Here is a 27,357-nt window from a genome sequence, read left to right on the forward strand (position 1 = left end):
TAATACTGACCTAAAGTGTTAATATATCTTTAATAGTATTGTTTTTAGCAGATAAACCTCAAGATTATTTTTAAGTTGTTTGTCAGAGTAGACTACAGTCTATGAATAAGTTTTCTCTATGACACTTAAAGAATGGGCTTTTACAGGCTTATCTCACTACATACAATTTTTTTTAAAGAACATAACACTTACATTTAAGATCACATCCAAAACAGTTTTTAAAAATATGATATTTTAAAGAGACTAACAATTTATTCAATGTCAATGCAACGTATAAAATAATGGAGTTCCAAATACACATCCAGTCTGCCATTTCCAGTTTTGTGCAAATTAATTTACTTAAAATAATTCAGATCTAGCATAGTGTCAAATACCATCCAACCTCCCAGAACTGATGTTTTTCACATCTGCTTGAAATTAGACTTCCCAGTTTTCCTAATTTTTTTATTTATAACAAAGAAAAAAAACCCTGTAAACAATTACTGTAAGAGCATTTAGCAACAAGAATGGGTAACAACTGTCAGTCTTCAAATATGACTTAAGTTATGCCCTTTCTTACTGTCAACTTTTAGTCAAATGTGTAAATAAATACAAGAACTAACACAAATCAAAGTTATCACTTTAAGAAAATACATTATATGCTGCAGTTTGGAATAAAATATCATACTCTATTGTGTGCATCATTTCGAATATGTATTTGACTTCTTAAAACAGTTTGATGCTGAACAGTTAAACCTTTTCTTTGTGTAGAGGACTACACTTTTACTCACCGTTAGAAATGTGTTTTGTGATTAATTTTATACTAGTATATTAAACTCCTAAATGTTAAAATGACTCAAGTCATTTAGTGAAATAAGATACCATAGGCACCATAATATATCTATTTTTTTTCTGTGTAAAAAAAATCTGGTGATGAACCAGCAGTAACAAAATAGGATGAAAATTAAAAGGCACATTCAGGCAAAAAATAATTAACACAGTTTGCATGATGCTATATTTAAAAAAATAATTTATGCTCTAAATAACTGATTGGATCAGGAACAAATATTCTGGCAGATTCTGATCTGTCAGAAAGAAAGCAAATTTTGTAAAAGGTGTGCAATTCAAATGATATAATTTTTTAATGTTGAATTTTGTTTTGTTTTCAGGTCAGTATAAGGCTTATAACCAAGTGCACGTTAAGAGGACAGACTACTCAAAACCTCTTGTTTTCTGAGTGCATAGAAATACAATGAGCAATGAAGATATTCCTTGCAAGAAGATGTATTCTTGTATGCGTGCAAATCTTAATCAAGTACTCAAGCGTCTTTCAGGTCTCGGAACACATTTCATAATCGCAGCTCTCCACAGGGCAGGGGCAAGTAAAAGGCTTAGAGTAGTCACGCTCAGAATAAGAAGATAGACCTGAAAATTGCAAATAAAAGCCATTACTTCTCTTAGTTACATGGTAAACTAAGAAGTGACTAGAAGTTTGAGGAGATCAGACTCTTCTGGACAGTATTTTCAGGAGACTTCACCTGTCTTCCTAACCAACTATGTGTATTGCTACAAAAGCAAACATGCACACTCAAATAATTGAATTATCCGGTTACCTGGTTTGAAGATACAATTATAAAAACTACATTATGAGCTTACAGAAAAACAATTATTTACATGCATAGTTAAGAGGTCAATTTTGAAAGCTCAATGTTTGCTAAAAGGTCAAAGGCCAAATACCACTTTAATAAAACAAAACAGAAAACAAACAACCCAAACCTATTCTGGTTTAATGATATAATGGCAAAGTTCACTGCTATTTTATACACTAAAAGAGCAAACAAAAATCCCTTTAAGTCATACTACACATCTTCTGAAAAAGATCTTCACTACATAGTCTGAATGAGTCTTATAAAACAGCAGCAGGAAGTAGTTTTGAGGTCTCAAACAGAAGAGTAACTTTCAGAAATTTCAGAGCTATATAAACCTATACAGCAGACAATCACATGAGAGCTGCCACAGAAAAAAATGAAAGCCTAAAGGCCTCCAAGCGCAGTGGGTGGGCCCCTAAACTGGTTCTGTGATCACATATGGATATCTTGAAACTCTACACAAACATACAATATTTATAACTCCTAATTACATGCAGGAGTGAACACGAAAATGAATCACCTTCACCTATACAAGTGAACAGCACTGTGTGTTTTTCACACATGCTTTGTTTGGAATGGGTTCCAGCACTATACAGCCCACTTGCTCACACAATGAAAAGCTCGGAGTGTTAGCAGAGTATTTTTGTGAGCAGAGATACAGATCAGAAAGCAGCTAGCACTAGAAAGCGAGATCACTTGTTGTATCTCTACAGCCATAATTTACTTAATTTCACAAAGCAGACTTCATCTTGAAAAAAAAATAACATTCTCACAGCTTTGATATAAAACTAAGTTTAAGGTTTCTTTCCTAGGGGATTTTTTTCATGACTACTGAAAAAGATGGTTGTTTCTTCCACAGAGGATTTAAAATGAACAAGCCTTGCAGGTAAAGATTACAAGTTTGTTTGCTTGTTTAAATGTTAAGGCAATTTCCACTTCACCATATCCACTTTCCAGTTCTTATTTACTGACATTTCCTTATGCAAATCCTATACTCTCAGTTACCTCTTTCTATAGCTGTATCAAGATTTTAAAAGCAAAGGCTTCTCAGTCTTAGTGACTTGGGTGCTAGCGACAACTCACTGCTCAGTTAATACAGGAGTTCTAAGTGACAGCAGTTAAGGTAAAGCGTTTATAACTAAGCTATTTAAAAGTAAGAGTTGCCATTTAAAATAGTAAAGTACAATATGAAACAGGTAAAAAATGGAACTAAGAACCCTGTCAGGGACATGCACGTCCCCATTTGTATGGGTTGATTCTACCTGTTAACAGTTGAGAGAAGCTACAAAATTGGAGGGTATTGCTATTTCAGATACTGGGATTTTGTATTACAGTGTAAGTTATTCAGGCGCAAAACCCAAAGTTAATAACTATAGAACAGCTTACCTCCCGAGATATGATCCCTGCTCTGCGTGCTCTGCTTCCCAGAACAAAAGAGAATTCGCTGACTTGTGCCAGTCCTGCTGAGACAATCCACTTGATATACTGGCTGGTCTTTGGAAGAATCAGTGAAAGGACAAGCACTGCCAAGACAAACTTTAAAAACGTTTTTTTTTGGGTTGTTGTGGGTTTGTTTTGTTTTTAAAATAAAAGAAGCACAATAAATAAAATAATACAATCTTCGTAAGATACGTAGCATCAAATATGATAATTCTGGACATAAAATAAACTGGTGTACTTCTAAATGTGTCTTCTGTGTTAATGTCAAAAGAGACAGATGTACATTGCACAGTAAGAAGTAGTATCTTGTTTACTATCATAAAAACACTTGTTAACTTTGGCACAAATCTCAAGCAAGATAAATGTATGTTTCTCCATGTGCAACTTACTTTTAACATGAAATACAATCCTTTTGGTTTTTTTTAATATCATAAGAATGTTGTATCAAACTGTATTCTAATCAGTAAATTTCCTCTAAATACAGGCTTACAGTAAAGACGCAATATTCTCTGTTATATCAGATATTCAGTTCTTGCACAGAATTTTCATTAGGGCATGCAGCACAAACACTATTTAGACTATTAAAAGATAAAAAAAGATAAAAAGAACATACCTTCATTATGACCACAGACAATGTAAGGAATAATAAGACTGTGAGTTCATATATTACAAATGTGGGGAAAACGTGAAGTCCTAGGAGGAAAGAAAATAATATTTCAAAGTTTAAGGCCAATATCTTACTATGATAATTTTCTGATTAATGATAGATCTAATTGCAAGACTGTATTCTCAAAAACAAAGAAAAAACCTTAACATATCTATCAACACTACCTACTTGATCACAATCACTAAAGTGCTTCCTGCATTATCCAACCATTTTTCCTTTGGAGGGGTTTAGCATAAACAATATTCCCAATTGACTTAAGTTGTATATGATGCATTAGCATTTTAATTTACAAAATTATCTCTCTTCCACAACAGTCAACAATCCATACTGAAACACACCTCTAATGAAAGCTATAAAAATACTGCATGAAAACAATTCCATTGTTTTGCACAGTGATTGTAACGTAGACTTTGCTAGCCATTTAACATTTTTGTATGACATGGTAACGGACTATCACTGTGGGAGGAACATGATATTCAGTATTTGCATAGACCACAGCTGCAACAGAAAATGAAACTGTTTTGATCCCATGACCTTCCCTTGCAAACACTGCACGTCGCCTGAACTGGAAAAGTCACTCAGACTGGAATCAGGTAAAGTCACAAACCCTTGAGCATGGTCTAACAGTTAAGGAATTACACAAAACCCCACTGCTATGATGTTGGGGTTGGGTTGTTTTGGTTTTTTTTTTGCGGCGAGAGTGTTGGTCTTTTTCTTTTTTGGCAATTTTTTGTCATTTAGATTCAGTAGCTATATGAAGGAAAATAACAAGAACTGCAAAGAGCATAGAAATTTAAAACTAAATCCTGCTAATACTAAGCATAAGATATAGAAGTATTTGCTGGAGAAGTCCTAGAGTCACAGAGGAAGAATCTTACTCACAGCTAAGTTCATTTTTTCCTCCAAGGGTATGAGGAAATTGCATAGGCAAACATAACTGAATCTTTGGAAGCCCAATCCTTTTTCATAAAAGCTCTTAAAGAGAGGAACCAAAATAAAGGTGGTGTTCCTGACAAATCCATAATAATTGTCAGTTCTCCAACCCAATTGCATTTGGTGAAGGACAAGAGTTTGGCTTTATAAACCACAAGACAAGTAAACTGATGCTGTAACTTGTTATTTTAACGCAAGACAAGTTTTCACTAATTTTTCCATAGCGTTGCAGAGCCAGCAGAATTGTAGAGAACTAAGAGTTCCCATGTCTTCCTGAGTGTGCAAGAATATTTTGTCCATATGCACATTCCATTGTGGCTAGAAATGTACTTCAAGTACATCAGATTTTTATACAAGTATTATCCACTCAGCATGCGCACACACCATTTTATTTAATTTCCTTCTAACTACTGAAGCTCAAATGCAAAAGGCCATCAGAATACAGGGAGAGATGGTAGAACAAGAGATGAACACCACACCAAAAGAAAAATCCAAATGTGCGCACACATGCACCTGGCAGGGCAAGTAGCTTGTTTTTTTTATTGTGTATCATGTGTACATTGCTGGTTCACCTTTGGGCTGGTCTCAGAAACATACATGAAAAGCAACTAGAGAAATACAGCCCATTAACAACGTCATGTTTGATAAGAGGGCCAATTCTGCCACATCTGGAACTGAAGATTTCAAAGGGAGGCTATAAATATAGGCTAGTGCTCTCATCACTTCTGGTGGAGCTGCCTTTTCAGTTCTGGAGCAGACAGGCAGTCTGAAGTTCATTTGAACTGCTGCCCAACGTGGAGATGATTACCCTATTCCAAAGAGCTGAGGCACAAACTGTCGCAAATTTCTATACTAATCCCGTGGAGGTAAATGTCTGCAAGGTGAAGCAAGCCTAAACCTGTTACATACACTATTCTGAGTAAACAAATAAAAATCCCAGCACACAGACACATTTTAGGGGAAATAAATCCCGCCATAGTGGATTTAATGATCATTACAGACATTTGTCCCAAACCTAGATGAAAACTTAGGATAAGCCCACAAGTCCTATCAGATTGCTATGTGAGCACATGAAGCCTTCCTGACAACACAAACACCATCAGAAAAATTAACTTCATGGACAGAAGGTGCAAGACTTTGGCCATTTATTTCAATGGTTTTAATCAGACTTTGTGGCTAAACTCGGGAGTCACTATGGACTTGTTCCCTAAAATGGAAGAAACACTTCAATCCAATAATTCAAGAACTTCAGCACCATCACCAGGTAGGATGTGGCATGCTGGCCTGTCACCAACAGCGAGGATATCACTTAGATACATTTTCACAAAGAGGAGCATAAGCCACCAGACTTCAATTCTAAGCAGTGTTCTGGAATAGCTGGAATGGAAGCCTTGGCATGAAGGTGACCTTGCATCAATATCAAGTCAAAAAGCATAGTTCACTCGTGTTCTTCTGTGGACGATTACATGCAAGATTTTGTACATTCTTTTCATAAGGTCTTTTTTTAACTCCCACTGGTCCCTGTTTAAACAGATTCCACCAATCTGCTGGATGGCTGCTAAACAGCACATGAAGATCCAAATGCAGTCATGACCACATCCTGGAAGACCCAGCATCAAGAAGAGGAATCTTGGGAGATCCTTGACGGCAAACATAACTACAGAAACCAGAACTCTGTTTGTCAAACTGGAGTCAGTAGAATTAATTCTGACACATCCTCAAGACAGGACATAACTCAGAAAAATCACATTAGCAATGTGATGCTGTATCTACTAAGAGTCTTAATGAACCTACGATAATAGCTAGCAAATGTAATAAATGATACAACCCTGGCTAGATTAAGTAGCAGAGGGCAAAACCAACATTCATCTTTTTTTTCTGCAAAGGGAAGGTCCTCTTGATTCTAATGTCAGCTCCGAGAGTTTGAAATCTCCAAGTTTCATTGTGTTCCATGTAGGACAACAGAGCAGTAGAGCCCAAGGGATAAGGAGGTGGCGATGTATGTCACCTAATAAATTCCAGTTTGGATCTTTCTTTGATTTCTCTCAAATTGAACAGAAATGTTAAGAGGCTCATCAGAGAAACATTGTGTGTGTGTTTGTTCTGAACAGTGGTAGTGCTGACAGTGTCAGCATCACCCATCTTCTGAAGAAAAAGACTTCACTGTTAAAGGGTTTTCAGTGTTTTGCATTCAAAGTCTAATGCTGACCACAAGATTTACCCAGAAGGGAAACACTGAGCCTGGCGAGTACATCTGTACAGCACACTGAGGACACACAACTTGATCAATCAGTGGAAGTAATCTGCCTCCTTACCAGTGGCAGATAAGGTCTTGATGCCCAATTTCAAACTCCATACACCCTGCAGACTGACAAAAAATGGGATATTGGAGCCTTTAAAAAAAGGCCAGTCTACGTAAAGACTCCTTCCATCTTTCTAAAAAGCAATCAAAACAAAGTCAAATGATGCAGAGGTGGAAAGGGAAGGATCCAAGTACGAGATACCAAAACAGAAATGAGAAAGTTAGTTCTCAAAATGTGGCTCTAAGGGATTCATCCAGATGTTCTCTCAAAAATATTAGCGAGGACAGAGACTAACAGGAACTTTCTAACCCCAGCATAAAGAGAGCCAGAAACCTTGAAGAACACACACAGGCCTAAATGAATGTACAGATGGAGAGCAACTCAAAGTACAGCTGTTAATGCCTAACTGCAAAGGTGTATTATTCCTACAAAGGCACCCATGCGTGAATTTGAAAGCAGTAGCATTACACAGGTCAAGCGAAGGGCAGGACCACTGTTACAGATATTACATGAACAAGCAGTGTTCAGCTCAGCTTTCAGGCACCAGAATCATTTCTGTAGTGCGAACAGAAAAGCAGGCATTTAAGACAAGCAAAATAGGAATGAACTTTTCCAAATGACATATTAACAGTCACTTTTCAATTAAGTCAAATTTTTCTATTTATTCCTTCATTCCAAAAGGAACAGAAATTACATTACTGCAGTGGTGTACCATCCCACCTCAGGATCTCAAAGTGTTTCTGCTCTCTGTAACAGGGTGCTTGCTGCAGATAGCAACAGGCCTTCTCTTTAGGCAGGGGGGAGAATCTTTTCCTGTGCCTTTACATAACTTCACTTAGTAAATATCTATATATTTATAGATACATATCATTTGCATGTGTATGTATGCAAATAGAGAGCAAGCAAGAAGTCTGTCCTTACTAGATTTCTTTTCAAAAAGTTTAAGGAATATTTTTTATCCTACTCAGCTTTTCTTTGCAACATCACTCCTTTCTAACACCTCTCTCCTTGCCACCCCACAGAACTTTGTGTTAACCAGAAAATTTGAAAGTAATTGAAAGTAAAGGGAGAAGGGGGGGATAATGTTTATTTTTGAGGGGGTGAGTTTTTTGTTTGGTTTTTTGCAGGGTTTTGGGGGGGTTGGTTTTGGTGTGTTGTTTTTTGGTTGGTTTTTTTTTTTTTTTTTTTTTTTAAGTAAGCATTGTCACATTTTGTCAGAGGCCTGTAACAGCTCATTCTTCTGATTTTTAGCTAACTTTATTCTGAGGCAGGAATAACACCCATTTTCTTTGTCACGCAATTTTCTTTTCTTTCTGTTCATGCAATTATAATGGTAACAAGAGTTTAAAAGATTTTTTTAAAATTATTATTTCTGTAACAGAACTATCAAAATAATTTCCTTACAGTATAATATAGGCTATAGAGTGCTGTCAGCGTGCCAGCTGAGGTCTTGCCATTTTCTTGTACTGTACCAAAGTCTTATCTCTAGACTTAATTTATGCAGTCACAAGAGTATAAGACAGTATTTTTGTTCAGTCCCTTGTAAACTTAACTTTGGGCTTATAATTACTTGTTATGCTTTGTACCCTGATAACACTATCTGCTCCATCACCATCTTTACTAAAATACAAACAACTTACCTATGAACATTTAGCAATTATCCATCCAGCCTTGTCAGTTAAGGATGCCCAAGAGTTTTACCATAGCTCACTACTTTCCTCTCTTTATTAAAAAAAAAGTTATTCAAATAAACATATCTATTACTAACCAATCTGACTGATCAGCACAAGCTACTATCCTGGGCTGGGTAAAACAAAAATCAAGACTGGCAAGCATAACTATTTCCTTTTTATTTTTCACAACCACCAGAAACACTTTTTAGGTTCTGTTATGAAACAATGGGTATGAAACAGGTATATAAGGAAAGGCATTAGAATTATGGGGATGATGGAACTTCTTTATTATCTAAATATATGTATGGAGATAAAAAGAACAATAGAAAATTTAAAATAAAACCAGAAGAAAAAACAAAGGTGGCCTTGAAAGAAGAAAAACCAAACCCTAAGAATTTCTGAGTAAGCATGGGTTGCAGGAAGTTGGTGCAAAGGGCCACATTCAAACCCTCTATTTTAGACCTTGCAGTGCCCCCAAAACAGGACATGCATTTCCTGTACAATCCACAAGGAGAGGCAAGTGCTTCCAAAGGGCCTGTCTCCTCATTCACTGCACCTAAGCAGTTCAGTAATGTGTTTCTGTTTCCTTTAGAGAAAGCATATTGGGGCATACATGGACAGCTAAAGAATGTAGCAGTTCAAAGTGAAGCTACCGACTGACTGTAAATATTCCCAGAGTTAAGTTGTTCTGGATAAGAAGCATGAGTTCCTCTCCTGGTCTTCACTATTAATTCTGGATTTCAGATGGCATTCAGGTAGCCTCTGAGATACATCTTGTTCAATTATTTTTCCCTGCGTTGAGAACACACCGCTCACATTTTCCTAGCTAAAGAAAAAAGATGCTTAAAAAAAAAAAAATAATAATCTGTTCCATTATCGTATCCTGCTTCTAGAGAAACCAAGCCACAAGAACCTGAAATCTACTCTACCAACTGACTCAAAATAGTAATAAGATGTTAGTATAAATTACAAATATATCCACTGTGAAGACAGAAGAACATTTAAAAAAAAACCAGACACCCAAACATAAACCTTTTGCCCATAAAATTTTTAGTTACATGTTTTAAATAGCATGAATTCAGAATTAGTCATGAAAAACTGACATTACAACACTAAAACTGCTTATGAAAATTAATATTGTGGCCAGTTAGATCTTATTTTGTTAAAATTCTAACCTGTTATCTCCTCCCCCCAATTTGTAGGCACCATTTTTTTTTCTCCTCCCCCACATTTGTAGGTTAACACTAATTTTTAAGTAGGTTTTCTTAGAAGTTACCTATGGATGCAAAGAAAATGATGGCAAGAAAGTCACGTATTGGTTCAATACAGGACATAATCTCCTCAGTAACCATGTGACCCTGAGAAGAGATCAGAGCTCCAGCTAAGAAGCATCCCAGCTCCATTGAAACATCCAACAGCTCTGTGATCTGTTAAGGAAAAAAAGAATATCTGTTGCTGTTCTCTAGCTCTGAGTGACTTTATATACCATTTCACAGTGAAATTGTAAAACTGTACATTATACTGACTGCAGTAAATTACTATGTCTTTCTGCAAGTTCAACTACAAATAGAATTCAGCACATTTATTTCAGTGTCCTGCAGTATTGCATTTATACAAAAGACTCACAAAACCAGTTTCCCCTCCATGTTACCTCTCTCCCCACAAAAACAAAAATAAGTTTCTTAATCTATGTTTGTGTCACTCTTATGGATAGCATCTGATTTCACAAAAATGGAGCAAGACTGTAAAGGCTTCCAGAGTCAGGATTGCATAAGACACCGAGGCTGTGAAATAAAGCAATAAGTACAGCATATTTCCCAGCTGTCAAACAAAGGACAAAAAACTAAAAAAAATCCAAGCTTATAATTTGGGAGAGTAGTCTCAATTTAGCAGAAGTCCCAGGCATAAATTAAGTTTTATTATTGTAAATTGGACTTAATGTGCCTCTGTGCTTTACTGAATAGGGATGCATTTAAACATGTGAAGTAAACTGCTGAAATGAAGCAAAATCTCTCTTTGAAAGAATTCAGACTGCTCTTCATTCTTTTTTATTATTTGACTATGGTACTAGAAGGAAGAGATGAAACACATGTAAAGAGAGTGAACTAAAAACAAAGAAACTGCTTAAGGCAATGCTCGGAACATGAAAAAAAGCAAGCAGCACTTTTAGTCAGTATAAAGTACATCTTAAAAGAATTACTTTGAAACCATGCTGCTGCAGACGATCATCTTACTGAGAAGGGGCAATGTGATTAATATTAATAGAACACTTAAAACAGAAGGCTTATTTCCATACTAATTTAGATTAAGCAACAATACACCATAGTACATTTATGGACAACATTCGTCATATCTTGAACAGTGTTACACTGTAAAGCATGAAGCTAAAACTGAAGTGACTTGAAATTAATGGAGGAGAACAAAAGACACAATAAACAAGTCTCCAAGCTATGCATAAAATACCACCTAAAAATAAATCCCAGACTTTGGTGTATTGAAGTATTAATGTCTGAATGCTCATCACATAACTCCATTTGTGCTAATAGTCTGTAATTTATTGCAAGACATTTAAGAAAACAAATTAGTTCTGTCAACTAATGCAAATAGTTGCTGATCAGGCAAAACCAACAAAATAACATTAGAATGTTACTCTAATTTTAAAACAAAAGGAATTTCTGTGCTTTTTACCACAATTTGAAATTGTAAGAGGGAAGAAGGAAATATATAAAAAAGGCTTTAAAATCATCAAAAGATGAAGACAACAAAGGAAACAGTTATGAAAACATTTAAGTTCTCAATCATACATGTGTTGTTTTAAAAGTCACAACCTCTTGTGCAGGATTAAAATCCAATATAGCCTCTTCAAATAAAGTTGGAGTTTCTTTTACTATTCAGCTGTAATCTCCCCCACACTTAAGCATTACCAGCTATAACAGAGCTCCAGATAAAAGCTTTTATAGCTAATATTGTAAGTATTGCCATGTACATGGTTCAGTTACCACGTAAGAGGGATTTACCAGCGCTTGTATTGGAATTGCGTGATCCTGTGCTGCTAGGAGAATCGCCATTCAAGCAAAGAGCAACTTCAGTGTGAAACAAACATGCTCGTTCAGAAAGCATCAGATGTAACTGGAGCAAACTGTATATCCATCTGGGTTTGCTCCCACCACCTAAAAACGGAATTCCATTCCTTCACTCTATGGCAAGCTAAGTATGAGCTCCAGGGCCTGGTGGATAAAAATGCTAGTTTTGCTATTTCTTGTCTTCTTTCTAGGTACTACACAACTACAGGTCTACAAAATCTACAGGTCAGTCTACACACAGAAAAGCATGAAGTGGATGAAAGGGCAAGAAAAGAACCAAAAATTACATTATTTTCTTAACCCTATCCCCTCTCCTCCAATCTGTTCCTCAGATTTATATCTAGATTTATACAGAGACTCATTTTACTACTCCCATCCTGGTCTCTGGTTGTCCAATAATATTACCAATAAGTGAATATATTTCCTCAACAAAATCTGTAGCATCAGGGTTTATTATATATAATGTATGGGCATGCACGCACACACAGGCATTTCCAGCAAAATTTATTATATAAGCAAAACTTGTAAGTATTTTGCATTTTGTACTCCCTCTGCTTGTATCATCTTTCATGTTTTGTCTTTACTACACAGAGCTCTAAATTACTAATCCCTGGGCTCTGCACTGTCATTTTCTCAACTCCTACATTTCAGAAAGCTTTTTCAGTCAAAATTAAATGAAAAGTTTGTCAATTTACATGTTTTTCCCAGTACAGTTTAGTTTTCAGTTGTTTTCAAAGGTCCCATTTTACTCTAATTCAGAAAGAATTGCTTTGCTTTCACTAGAATATTGGATTTTTATGTTCAAATGTTCTACCAGAGAAATAAATAAAGAAATAAACATCACTGCTATAACATGTTCCAGTTGAACTTCAACCATTTGTTCAGCAGTTGTTTTGCCTATATTCTCTAATAATGTGTACCTTATTGCTACTCTTTAATCATCATACTGGTTTACCATATTAATTAAGCTTCTAAAATTGAAGAAATCCCTGATGGAAATAAATGTATTAGAATTTCAGGCTTTAATAACTTAAATCTGCCCAAGAGTAAAGAGATAAATTATAAGCTTGCCTTTTAAGGAAGTAAAGCTTTAATGGAAATGAAAACAACTTTTAGTGAGCCTTGTAAAAACTCAATCTCAACTGTATTTTATTAAATAATTAACTAGAAAATTTGAGATGACAGTTCTTCCTTAATCTTCTCATTTTAATTGATAGAAAAGAGTTCATAAGCAGGTTATGAGCCATTGAGAAGTACTCCAGGCAAACAAGGAATGACATTCCTAATACACTGCAGGAAAAAAGTATGTACATTTTCATATTGAAAGTACTGCAATAACATAGCTATATTTTCTTTTCATCTTTTTGGTATATAAAGCAAGCTGGCAATTTCCCCTCTGTTTGCTGCCATCATCACAGGTCAGCCATCGTGCAGTCAGTCACTTTTCCACTATGGAAAAAAATCTGTGTTTGCACAGAATTATACAAACTCCATCAATATTTGAAAACCAAGTCTAAAGGAGAAAGACCACAGGAACAGTGACAGTTTAATTGTTTTCCTACCTGGCACCCAAAAACCTTAATTTATCCTTTCCAAACACATGCAACATGTTTTTCAAATTAGATTGCCATCCTCCTTCCTATGTTTTTATTCCTGACATAGTAGGATGTCAATTAAGATTTTTTTTCCAGAAGATTTGTTTGTTGAACTGTTCAAGTGGACAACTAAATATTTTTTGTTTCTTTTTTTTTTTCTTTTTTTCTTAAGTCTTTATGCTCAAACAACAACTTAGAGTATTACTGGATTTAATGTATCAGCATCAGTGAATATTCAAGCATCTCAACTGGTTTACTGAGGTTACGTGCAGCACTCTTTGTACTATTCCCTTTGATACATTATTAATCAACTTGAAAAAAGAAAATTGCTTTCACTTAAGAGTACACAAAAATATTTGCTCCTTCACAAGTGCTTCCCATGCTGAAGAAGCATTCTTTTTTACAGTATGAATCCCACACACTCAAAAATATTCTCCCTCAGGTTTGTATACACATATACATTATGTAAAGTCACATAGACAAGCTCCTTGTACATTTGATATGCTATTTGGGCACAATACACCAAATTCAGTCAGATCAGTCCATGTAAGCCTACATTTATTGAAAGTAAGACTGCTTCCAGATACCATAACATTATATGCAACTTTTGTGGTTTGGTTGTTGTTTTTTATTGAAGTTGTTCTACAAATGTTATGTCTACTCGTTAGAAAGTAAAAAAGGATAAGCTAGTTTTGTTCCTTCTCTTAGTGGATGGCACTCCTGTTAGGAATATGAATAGCTGTTTAGAGGGATGGCATTTTTAACCCATACAACAGAAAACAAACTGTAAAGCTATGCTCTCACTAATGTCTTCCTTGACCTTCTTCCTGAAGGAGGTCAGCTTTCTCTGTTGGACATGTAATAATTAAGCAAATACTCCTAGAAAAAAAAGGTACATGCACAGGAATTTTTTGGGACAACTTCTCTCAGAAATTCTCAGAAGACATAACAATCTACACATCCAGAAAAAGGGAGTTTCAAATCCACAACATTATCAGTGACTGTCACATTCTGTTCTCCAGCAGAATAGTTTTTCAGAGAACTGAAATTTGGGATAGAAACTAATAGAAGGAAGATTTAGAGGAAAATGTACCCAACTCAAAAGGGATATCAAAACCTATGAGCCTCAATGCATTTCCCTACTTTCTCAACTTCTTCCCAAACTGTTTATCGCCCACAGAAAAAGTATTTTATAATAAAAACCATGCTGAGAATTTGCTACTGAAAAGAAACTTGTGAGCAAATGTCACAATCAGCCATTATCAGTATCTCAAAGCCCAACCTAAATTATTTTCAAAGGTATGAAGTAGCCCAAAATTAAAACTGGAATCATGATTCTTTGATTGACTGCATTAAAAGTTACTAGCAGGAGTTCAGGTGTTTGACAATTTTACTCATCTATGCTGTAACGTATGAATACTTTGTGCATTTAGGGTTTGTTTTAAAACCAAATAATTAACTACAGAGGTTCAGGGACATGCAATAACAGTAAGTGTGATGGCTTTTGTGATACTGATGCAGTAAACTACCACATGTATCAAAATGTTTTATTAATTTAAAAGATTACCGTTAACATAAGGAAGATGAATGCAGTTATTCCTAGAATGAGGATTTCTTTATTTCCTTTGCTTTCTGCATGCAACTTGCGATAATATGGTCCTATGAGATAAGTCTTTATAACAAGACATATAAGAAAAACAGCAGCCAGAGAAAACAGAATTTGGCCAATCAGTATCAGTATTCTCAGTATTTCCTTGAAAATGCTGGAAGAGAAGAACAAACAAAACATTTCTTTCAAGTGCTCTCATGCCTCCCAACAGTGCCCCTTAAGTTAAAAGATCTAATTCCACAGATGTTCAAAACTGAGTACCTACAGTAAGATATTTAGATACATTAGTAAAGAAGATGAATACCAAATCTGCGGTGTGCCCAGCAGGCTCTTTTACAGCTTAGAATTTACTTCCATGTTGATTCAAAGATATTTTTGTTGATTCATCTTCAAGGTAAGCCATCGGGCTCAATAATGCTATCACACAGTCTTTGACAAAAATAGGTCTTGAGGGAATAAAGTAACTGAATAAATTAGCTTATTTTTTACAATAACGAACTTTTCACTACAAATTTTAAGTACTGAACAGGACTAAGGCATCTAGAGCAGAAAGAATATCTTCATGCAACATGACCAAGTTCTAACACACAATGGAGTGTGTATTTTTCATGGAAGCAACACTAACTGTGTAACTTTCGTATTCATATTTGGAATCTACAAACTAATAGGAAGGGGATGGGGGAGAAGATACATACAATAATTTTTTTACCTGGAATATGTGCTCACTCCTGCTTGAATAAGCGTAGGCATGATAGCTATAAATAAACCAAGCTGCACATCCTGCATCACCAACATGCCAAGTAGTACGCTGCTGTAGTCAATATCCCCTGTACACCAGCAAAGCAGTCATGGAAACATTCATCAGAATCTGTGAATGCTTGCAATGCTCAGAAATCTAGAAACGTCTTAATCAAATGGAGGCTAAGTATACTTATCAATGGAGTGAGGTCATTCAAAGGATTCTGGGTGGGTTTTTTTTTTCCCCACTAGTAAGTAAATTAATTACATAAAGATAGATTTTAAAAATAAATAAAATATTCTTATGAAGCTTCTGTTACACAAAAATATAGAATTTGCTTAGCAGTTAAGCACTACTCATGCATTTATTGGAAATACTTTACTGAAAACATTCAGTCTTTAGAACAATGGACACCTGTAAGAGCCAGCATGTCTAGAATATACACTCTGAATTTAGGCATTAGAATATTAATATTCCAGGGAGTGGGGAGAGCTTTAATGCAGTATGTATGAGAGAGGCTTAACTGGAAGAAAGCAGGATGGCAAAACTTTTGAAAGGAAACATTTAGAGGTCTTTCAGAAGCACTTGAAGGTACTTATTTGAAGAGCTGTTAGCTACGAAAGAGCTGGTCTTAGTTTGCTGAACGTGAATGTGATTTAAGTTAGCCTTTCTGCCCTGATGACAGACTAATAGTAACAGTCTAACCAGGTAACCTCTTAAAAAGCACAAGGATTCCAGACCCTCAGTGAAGTCAATTCTTAACATAGAGAGTACCGATTGGGCTACACTGTCTTTCTCCAAAGAGGATTGGCTGTGTAAACAGCAGGCACACCTCATAACAAGAATATACACAACACTGGCCAGTGTTAAAGCAGGATGATTGCTTGTAAGTCAGACTTAACAGCAATTTTTGTTTTGGTTTGGTTTTTTACCTAGTTTCTCTCATAATATGAGCAAAGTCAACTTCTTTCAACCTTTATTGTAGATACTACAGTAGTCCATGTTTAAAATCATATTTACCTTCTTTATCTCCTCGAACACTACCTGCAAGAAATCTTGACACCAGTGGTGTGCTTGATAAAGATAAACAAGTGGAAATGAAGACACTTTGTGTAGGTCTAATTTGGAGCAAGTGTCCCCATAGCAGACCAAAGGCAATCATCAGAACCGTCATGTAGCAGGGTCCTTGCAAAGATATTTTCCACACCTTGGGAAGAAAACAAGTTCTTATGATAAAATCTGGTAACACTTTTCTCACTGATAAGTTACAATGATTTTCTGTGCAAATAAGCAGTTAAAGATGCATGATTTGGAGCCACAGAAGTAATAGGCTGTCATCCTATACATCCTAAAACTCTGCAGTTATTATGCCTAATAGATAATATTCTAAGCCAGAAATTAGGTAAATTTCCACAGACAAATTAAGGGCCAAAGATTTGCGTTAGGTTGAAATATATTGAAATCATCAAATGAAAGAACAGTTATTTGAAGTTATTTCAGGGTGGGGAAAAAATGGGAGTGACAAAGACCATCATCAGTACCAGCAGCCTGCTCACTAGTGAGCACGCGATTCTGAAGTAACAATTACACACTAGGGTTTAATAACCCTTGAATTACTGATTTTTATCTCTGACTTTAGATGGACTAGAAACAGCAGGTTAAGCTGAATGCTTATATATTTTAACATATTTTATTTAAATCTTTTGTAGTCTCATGAACTCATAATCATCAGTTTAGGAACAAATCACATGATGCAACTCTTTACATACATACAGCCTTTACAAATTTTGCAGCAGTATTTTTCACTATTAAAATTCTAGACAGTTTATGAGATAACTTTTTTTTTTTAATTAAGACCAAAAGAAACTTGTACCTTTTTGCTGAATCCTGATGGCCACATCATGTAATATTCCAGATTGCGCTAACATACTTGCAGAATCAGTTTAGTACAGCATGTATCATCAATTTAGTATGCAGTACTTAACAAACTGTTTGGTTTGGTTTTTTTTTTTTAATAAACAGGACTGGCAAACATCACTGGACACTCTGTAACAGCAACTGCATGTTACTGCATGTTAAAATAAAGCAGAGATGGATTGCCATAAATTGTGTGAGATTTTTCTAGTAATCAAACTATTTTACTAAAATGAAGAGGAATAGCAAAGTTTTTTTTCAGAGAAACCAAATAAATAATGCATTCTATTCTTTCCAAAGAGTTAAAGAGAAGAAGCAAATGTCATATTTGTCTTTTCAAAAATGTACAAAGTTACACCTGTATGTTACAGGGAGAATATAAAAATCTGAAATATAACTAAAAGCTTGAACATTAGCATTTAAATCCTGTAATGTAGAGGTATTATACAAAAATACCTTTCTTAATCTTTCAGGAGAAAATTCCAGACCAACTAGAAAGAGAGTGAAGAATACACCAAACTCTCCTAATGTCTCCACCTGTACAATAGACTTAAAAAAAAAAAAAAAAAAAAAAAATCAGTGCACAGCAGTCTACTTACAATATAAATTACAAGTCCACTTACAAAACAAATCGTTTCTCACTATGTTTCCATAGGCAGTTCACTTGCTGGTCATATGACATCAGAAGTTCCCTCAGCATCTTTATGGTTCAAGCATTTTTCCCATCACCTTACTGCTACTAGATGATTTGGTTGGATAGTGCTGGGCACCCAAAATGCACATGTGCATTGATCTAGGTAAGCTTGCTGGTTGAAAATAAGCAAGTTATGTTTATGCATAAAGCTATTAAACCTCCAATGCTTGCATTCCAGAAGTTACTTCTGGCTGGTTCTTTTATTGGTATAATTCTGGTAGACTGTAGTTGCTGTTCTGCTCTCCATCCTATAGACTCCATGCATCCATCTCTCAGACCAGTACAACTACCAGCCTTTCCACTTCAGAGAGAAGGGTGCAAGAGCAAGAAAATTGGTTGTCTGCCTTGTCACAACAGAAAAATGTAACATTTATTTTCTATGTATTTACAGTCCAGAGCAGAAAAGGACAAGATCTATCATCAATCATAGAGAAGTGGAGATGGAAGCTATCTTCCCTGCCAGATTAGAATCTGTCTGTCACCTCAGTTCCTCTGACATTCAACTTTTTTATGAAATACAGAAGAAAGAAAAGTAGAGACTATACAAAAGAGACCCAGTCAACATAAACATTATGTAAATTAATAAAGTTTAATCACAGCTCACAAAGAAACTGTCCTAAAAAAACCTCTCCCACCTCTGTTCTGACCACATCATCTTCCTCAGAGTTAAGTCTCTGAAAAATTGTTGTTGAATCTAATGCCAAGCTTTCAAACTTCTTTCTCAGTTTAAGTGGTAAAGCCTTCCAGATCCTCTCAACCCAGAAGTTATGTATGACACAAAGGTTATTATTTAATCTCAAATTTAGAACATGAAAATCTGGAAGTGTAGTATTTGTAGCCTCCTCTTCCAATAGGAGATTGACAAAATCCTACAATTTCTATTTTATTTACTTTTGAGCCCAACAGTAATTTTCAACGTTAGTCCACATAACAGCAGATGTTGCAGAGATAGTAAGTTACAAGCAGTTGTGTGGATACCAATGTAACACACACACATAACTTAACTGGACATTACCACGCAACCTTAACGTGTGTTCTGTTTTCCCTGCTGGCTAAACAATCTGTTAATGCACACCAGACCACTAATCAAAACATGTGCAGTGTCTAGCCACGACAGCCCATGGTTTTGCATGAGCTAGTAATCAGGGTACACGTGATGGAGCTAAAAAGGTTCAAGAGACTTCAGAAATGTGGGCAGGTGACTGGAAAAGAACTAGGGTCAGTAGGATCATTGAAAGAGCTACAGAGATGCAAAATAACTCTCTAGGAAGTCAAGCTATGCTACTCAGGGAACCACTTGTTTTAAACACTTCCTCCACTGTCAACGCTGACTTCTTGCAAGTTTCTGAATATTCAATGTCATTTAAATAATTTGGCTTTCCAATGTGATGCTTTATGATTAAAGAGGAAAAAAAAAAAAAAAAAAGAAAAAAAAACCCCAAACAACAGAACCTCACAACACACAGCCTTCAGCTTATATGTTGATTAGATAGAAAACAAAACTGAAAACAAAGTGATTCAAAGACATAAAATTTTAAGACCTCAAGGTCCAGGTTTGGGGATTTTTTTTATTTTTTTTTTTTTATACATTTGAGGTTGGCAATACCATATTCTTTTAAAACTACTTTTAAAGATTTCAACAAATGAAATCAGTCAAGAAGGAACTGGCACACTTACCTTGATGCTATTTAGTCCTGATGGTCCTAAGAGTACTCCACAGATGACATATCCAAACATGGTGGGCAATCCTATTGTTGTGCACAGCCAGCCACATGGCAAAGACAACATTCCTATTGTCACAATATCCTAAATGTGTAAGATTTACAAATGTATTAATATAAAGGACACACAAATTTGTGACGAATTTAAAGACTATTATCTTTCAAAAGATAAACAGTACTGTAAAATTACATGTAGAATACTGCCTGTGAAAAGAAAACACAACTTCAGTAAACTGACCTGAACATTTTGTTGTAGGTGTAAGCACTGCAGTTTTGCTGATGAGGTACTGACCTTAAGTAACTGGCAGCTTTGGGGACTTTTGATCAACTCATTGAAGACTTTAAATACAGTATAGGAAGTAGACAGTTTCCTGTGGAATTCTTGGGGGGAATGACACTTTGCATTAAAACAAAATGGTGGAATAGATCCATTTTGGTTTTGTTTTTTTTAATTAAAAAAAAAAACAACCCCAATCCAATTATTCTTCATGAAGCACAAATACAATAAAAACCATGTCTATGCATTTTTCAGCATCCCTTTTTTCACCACAAGACACAAACAGATAAATCTCTCTCTACTGACAATATGCAAGTGGCTTGTCAGGCACAGCAGTAACTTCCTTTAACACTGTGCAGAGAGAAAAGATGCTGCCCCAAAGGTGCAACTGAAAGAAGGGATTAATACTAAGGAATCAAGCTCATAAATAGTGATCAATGATTTACTAACCTTGAGAGAAAGAACAGTAGAGTCATAAACTTAACATAACGAGATACTTTCAGGATGCTCTAGCAAGAGCTAAGGTAAGTTAGATGGGAACACCCTTAGGGGGTACAGGCACACTGGCTGAAACCAAGATAAGGGGACTTAAGAAGTTTAGAACCAACTGACAGGGTGGAATAACCAAGGAAATTGGGAACCAGCAAAGATAAGTCATCAAGAAACCACCCTGGCAGCAAGAACAAAGCAGGACAGAGGTCTGAATCCACACAGCTGGACATAGTGATAAGGAGGAGAGAACGACCACCAGAGAGACTGTGACTCCTGAGCACAGACACGAGATGGACGCAGAGACCGGGGAATAACCTGTCCTGGGAGGAAACTTATGATAATGATTTCTCGGAAACCTGATTAATATATAACCAAGTCCGCGGGATGATGCATAAATACTGTACCTGTTGCTTAACATGTTGCACATGTTTGGAGGAGTGATCTCCCGTGCTGCCCAGTGCTGAATAAACATATCTGCTTTATGATCTTACAGATTGTGGAGTCTGTTTTCCGCACATCACAACAAGTTAAATCAAATAAAAACAGAGAGTATTCATGCGGCACCATGATCAGTCTTGTGAAGACTGTATTAGGAGTAGGGAACACATAGGCCCGGTCACCAGTAGACAGGGGAATCATGAATGCTAGGGCAACTTTAGAGGGACAAATGCTGAAGCTATATTCAATCCAATCAAGCAGTACCAGCATGCAAGCTAGCAGGACTACATCTTACCAAGATGAACGACAAGAACGTCTCCAAAATTATTACCTTTATGAAATGATGATCAGCACGAGGAATGGTTGAATCTCTGGGCTTGGTAAGGATATACTGATTGTTCTGGGAATCAATAAGCATACTAAGACCTAAATCATCCTCTACTTCTCTTTTTGAAGCATTGATTTTGGAGTTGGCTTCATCTTCTTCCACCCTTAAAACCGCTTCGAAGTTCACACCTCTTACCTGTAAGAAAAAGAAAGCAAATAAAAAGAAGAAAAAAAAAAAAGGGGGGGCGAGGGTGTCAATAAAGCATACAGTCAAAAGAAAAAGACTATTAGCTGTGCTTGAAGTTGCTCCAGAACATGTTAACATTGACTAGAAATACTGCAGTTTACTGCAGTTTCTTCTTAGAGAAGTCTTTCACGCTCTTTATCAAAGTTTGATGTCCATAACTGAAAAAGCTATAATTTGCTTTACATTTTAAAACTGAGGGGTTTTCCAGACCTCGTTAGCCAAGTTGTTCAATCAAAAAACAGAGAAACAGGGTTTCAAAGCTGTGAAAGTCTAATTAAGTATTTTTAATTGCATCTAATCAGAAATATTTTGTATAAAGGCTTTATCACATTTAGAACACAAAAGGTTGGATTGAAATGTCACATTTTACTCCCTTTAACAAAAACAATTAAAGATTACAAAGTGACATTCAGTTCACAAAAGTCTGAAATAATGACTGGATTCCAAGTCCAGAAAAAGTCACTGTCCTGTAAATTTGAAGGAGAGAGGATACTGCTTCTACCTACCTCTGTCTTCAGTGCCTGTAACTACAAAGTGGAGGACATTACAATGATTTCATTATTCACTATTTTAAATAATGTAAATTTTACCACAATTCAGCAACAGTTAAGGTTGTTTCTTCTTTCAGGCTCTAGTAAAGAGAGTAGGCTGTTGTCATTCCAATGACTGACTACAAAACATTCAGCTTTTCCCGTTGCCTTATTTTGCCCAAGTAACTCCCCAATTTAACAAATAAATGCATTCACATAAGTCACGTATAAAACAGCCTATTTTACTTGGCTGATTTCCCAGTGCATTTCCCTACACTGTTCAGATAAATATTTGTCTTTTCAATACTTAATATTTAACTGGCAATTTTTATCCTTTTCTTCCACTCCTTACATCTCTGTGTGTGTTCGTATAATTAAATAAAACCTTTTATCATAGGAATTACTTCTTCCTCTGTTTTTGTACATCATGCAATATGATGGGCCACTAAAAAACTGGAAGTCACTAAGAGTCAGACAGAGGGGTGGAAAAAAAAAATTTGAAACAAATTATTAAGTCTGTAGAATTATTCAGAAGTATAAAATAGCTACTTCAAACATCAGCATTTTTATCTGTTGGAGGGAGAGGCTGATGACCATTTTCTACTTATGCATTATGAAAGTTGTCTTTTCACCCTTTTCCCCCGCCCCCAGACTTGTGGTTTTGTATATATTTTGCCTTTACATCCCTAAGCTCCCCACTTACCAAGCTATTTTGCATTCCAGAATGAGGGTGTCCATTGCCTAAGAGACCAAACCATGTTTTCATGTTTTCAGCTGATGGGAGAAAGCAGGAGAGCTGCATGCCACGTACATGCAAACTATTCTCACAGTACTGGAGCAAAGAAGAAAGGCTTCCCTATAGTCAGCAACATGAAGAATTGTTTCTAATCAGAATACACAATGAGTGCCCAATCCTACTATTTTTCTGTCATCTTTGCTCCTGACCCCTTCTCCCACACCCTTGTTGCTACTCCAGGGATACCAAAACAGAGCTTAGAGCTTCCTGTTAATTGTTGACTCTGCAATTTAGAACACTTTACACTGACTTTTGTATTGGAAATATTTAACTGCTCAGTGCAGTGTCCCCATCTTGCAGGTGACTATTGCTTTGCCTAAAAACCAAAATGTTAACAAGCCAACATCAGATCTAATATCTTCTTGGAAACTTAATGTTATGACATCAGCAACAGTGTTCATTATCTTAGAAAAATAAATCAGCAGTGAAGCACCTACTTTGAAGCTCTGGAACTCCAAATGCATATAGAATTTATTATATGTTCCTTTGTGCTCAGTAGCTTGTGCGTCTGGAATCTAACCAAACTTGTCTGCATCAAAATTAAAAATGTATCAAAGATCATATAAAAGCAATGCAATTGGATAAATACATTACTCATCTACTGGAGTTCACACCCTAGGTCAGAAACAGTATTAGAAAAAAAGGGAAGATGTTTATAAGATCAAGAGAATTGCAAAAAACAATCCATTTTCTTCTGTGTGATATATATATAAAAATAAGGCATTGTATTGATATTATGGTGCATGTTTACTTTTACAAAAGAAAAGGGAACTGACAAAAGACAGACTGGGTCTGCTGTGTCTACAGCAAGAGTAGATTGCACAGGTTCAGATGAGCTTTTAAATACTAATAAATTGGAGGACATACTGAGAGAGTTATTTTCAGAATTTTACTTCCTAAAACAGCAATTCCTGAAAGTAGGTTGTACATAACAGAATACAATGCACAAATACTCTTGTCTTGCATTAAGTGGGTTAGCTCAGATTCTTTTTTATTTTTTACCTACAACACTTCTCTATTTGATTATATTTTAATAGAAGCTTTTGCATTTTTATCAGATTACTGATGATTCTATTAGAGCTTCTTTGTTCTAATGCTGCAGTATTCTAGCTTAAGAGAAAACATGCTAGATGTTCCTCACAAAGATGGAGATGTAACTAGTGCTGCAGTGCCAATGCATTGGCATTTTCCCAATTAACAGGTGTAGCAGAAACAGACTCATTTCTGGTCTCTTTAAAGCGTGCAGTCATACCCCAGTGGAACAGAAGAGGGCACTCCAGCCGGATCATCCCTTCCCACTGTTGATCCTGCTAGGTAGGATTCCCACTAGGTACAATTTTGTACACAAAATAAAAAGCTGCTTTCACTTTCTCTCAATAGAGTACAATTCCAAAAAATGGCCTGGCTCTCTCTTACAGAGCAACTGTTTTTCCTCCTCAGTAGAAATAACGAGCTACGCTCACCTCGGAAGTTGGCCCGCAAATTAACCAACACTTTTCAAGAGCTAAAGCGAAATAAAATTACAATCCATGTTCATGCAAACAGGACCAATTTAGAGTGTCAGTCTCCGAGGATGGCACAGTGGGACACTAAAATAAACTGATGTCCTCCCAGCACCAAATACACACAGCCTTACCTGAAGGATACTGTCCATCAGGCAGCACAGAAACAATGAATAATGCAAACAGGCCATGATACAAAAAGCAGAGGAAGTCAGAAGTGGAAGAAAGCAACACCACAAACACATTTCAAGTCCTTACCCTGAACAATATCTCTTTTCCCAAACTGTGAAAACTAACTGCAAGGGTTCTTGTTCTCCCATAACTTTCTCAACAAAATGAAAAAGTGGAGACTGCGCCAAACATGGTGACTTTATATTCTGCAAAGTCTAAGTATCACAGTCCCCACCACCACTGAGACAACATAACTCATGAGCTTATCAGTGAGATGGACTACACTTGTCACTGTCAAAGTGGCAGTGGCAGGCAAGACTTCCAAATCAAAACCACAGAAATTACTAGCAAAAAATAATTATTCCTGTCCGCTCACTCCTAACAAGCAATCATTCTACCACTAAATACTTTTCTTCTGTTGAAAGAGAAGGAAAAACAAATGTAGAGCCACAAGATTCTTATTTTGTTAAAATAGTCACTAAAATCCTAACTATTTAACACAAGAGAAACACCCCTACAGTGAAATATCAACTAAAAAAATAAATGCACACAAATAAAAGGACTAAGTGTAAAACATCACTTACGGATTTGTTGTCATCAAAGGCATGCTCTTCTATTTCCTCTTCCAATCTATCAGCTGCCTTCCTGACATCTTCTAGAATTTCATCAAGCATTGAGAGGCTTTTGTTTTGATGCTGCATGTTCTTAAGGGCTTCAACCTGATGTTTTTCTGCCGCTAAGAGTTCAACGTATTCCATTTCTTCCTGTTGAATTTTACAACACACAGATAAAAGTGCTGGCCAGGCCTTTGAGCAGAAAAACATTTGACAGAAATGTATGCTTCTTTTGACACAAAACATCTTATGAGTGGAATTGCAAAAGCAATATAGACTTCATAATGGTATCTGAAGATTGCTTTCTCTTGTGCCAATTTTCACTAAGGAAGTGGGGAAAAAAAAAAAAAAAAAAAATCACCAAACAAAATACCCACCAATCACCTTTTCTAATCCATTAAACAGTAGAGCCATCCCAAGGTTACGATCCAGAAAATACAAAAAAGGAATTACTTCAAGGAAACTCTAGGAAATATTTCAGAGCCAAGTAAAGTTTAGAGTTCAGTGCTTTAGCAGGGAAGCATAAAAACTTGAAAGCATAGCTTTACTAGCTACAAACAAACAGGAAGGAAAACACGATGAGTCTTAATTTCATAAGCCATTTTATAAACATGGAAGGATGTCTGTTTATGGTTTTCAAAAATTACAATACCTGTGAAAACAGCTACAAAAAATAAGAGCAGTTGGGAGAGAGTACAGATGAACATCAGGCACTCTAGCTGAGGTTCCTCTTTATGTTTCCCAAGAAAGAGTCCATCTTTTCAGTTTGAGCCTCTTAAGGAACTTGCACTAATGACTTCTAAAGTTCATTTCTATGCTTCAGAAGTAAGAAAAGAAAAAAATGCTGATGTGGTTTGATATGATGTAAAATATTTCAGTAGCTTCCCTGATAAAGTTATGATGTTTTGTTTCTCTTTGGATGTTTCAGGTTCAAAAAGAGAACAAAAAGATTTATTTACTGATCAAGACTGGACCTAATACTGTGCCTTCTACATGGTTACCAAGACAATAACCAAACATAATACTTTGCGTATTGACAGAGTCTAATTTGAGGTTTTTAGGAAAAAAAAAAAAGATGCTTCACTTTTTACATGCCTACATTCTTTTAAAGATGCACCGGTTGAGAGAGAGAACAACTATGAATGAGCCAACATGCAATGGCAAGCTTCTTCCTTTCAGTTAGATTCAGGACACTGAACTTTTAGATAAGAGAGACTCTACATCTGTTTTTTTAAGAGAGCCAATATTATTACCAAGGGAAAAAACAGACCGGGGAAAAAAAATACAATGCAATCCCTAGGTCAAACTGTACTCCCAGAAAAAAAAAAAACAAAAAAAAAAACCAAAAAAACCAAGTTTCTGTCTCCATTTTAGATGCCCTGCCACAACCAGTGAGAAATTAGATAGAACATAAGTCTCCCTTAGATTGTGTGTTTTATTTGTCTACCCCACATAGATATCTCCGATAATCTGGGCATTTAAAATGGTCCTAAACTCAAGTGTTCAAATAACTGGAGTGTCCCCTCCTCCACAAGTTTGTGGAAGGACATTTTTTCCTCTTGAAACCTACCAGAACATGCATATAATTTAATCAATTCCTTGATGCCAAGACAAGAGTATGTTCAGTACAGCCTGTAACTGTAGCTTAACACTTTTAAAATCCTGACAGTCAGATGAATACTTCTGGTTGTGATGAAACCACAGAAATGCTGTCTGTTGGTGTTTAGAATTACCATAGTTACACCAGCACGATGAAAATTACCCAGTTCCCAAAATAACTGAAGTTGGGAAAAATGTACCTATTAATGTTTTTGGCCCAATGTCAACTGCTTTAGTTCCTATGCAACACGTAAGCAAGAGACGCAGTTGCTCTCATACAGCCTCAAGGAAAAACATTTCCTATCTGCTGTTCTCTGCTAGCAGACATTACTTGAAAGATATCAATAACAGTCCCTCTATGAGCT

At 36.0% G+C, this 27,357-nt stretch overlaps 1 protein-coding gene across 1 annotated transcript in view; it reads right to left on the reverse strand.

Moving 5' to 3' along the window:
* Positions 1 to 229: 229 nt before the first annotated feature.
* SLC9D1 (solute carrier family 9 member D1) overlaps positions 230 to 27,357 on the reverse strand; it is a 32,658-nt gene continuing 5,530 nt past the window's right edge. The window contains exons 4-14 of the mRNA XM_086770121.1: positions 25,364 to 25,543; positions 21,538 to 21,729; positions 19,956 to 20,084; positions 18,041 to 18,133; positions 16,691 to 16,877; positions 15,641 to 15,758; positions 14,890 to 15,085; positions 9,921 to 10,071; positions 3,682 to 3,761; positions 3,015 to 3,164; positions 230 to 1,404 (exon numbers count right to left, since the gene is read on the reverse strand). Of these exons, the coding sequence (XP_086626247.1) occupies positions 1,291 to 1,404; positions 3,015 to 3,164; positions 3,682 to 3,761; positions 9,921 to 10,071; positions 14,890 to 15,085; positions 15,641 to 15,758; positions 16,691 to 16,877; positions 18,041 to 18,133; positions 19,956 to 20,084; positions 21,538 to 21,729; positions 25,364 to 25,543 (1,590 nt within the window). The 3' untranslated portion in view covers positions 230 to 1,290. The remainder of the gene's footprint in view (positions 1,405 to 3,014; positions 3,165 to 3,681; positions 3,762 to 9,920; positions 10,072 to 14,889; positions 15,086 to 15,640; positions 15,759 to 16,690; positions 16,878 to 18,040; positions 18,134 to 19,955; positions 20,085 to 21,537; positions 21,730 to 25,363; positions 25,544 to 27,357) is intronic.

This window comes from Chlamydotis macqueenii, chromosome 1, assembly GCF_036417535.1.
Source record: "Chlamydotis macqueenii isolate bChlMac1 chromosome 1, bChlMac1.mat, whole genome shotgun sequence".
Lineage (NCBI taxonomy): Eukaryota > Metazoa > Chordata > Aves > Otidiformes > Otididae > Chlamydotis > Chlamydotis macqueenii.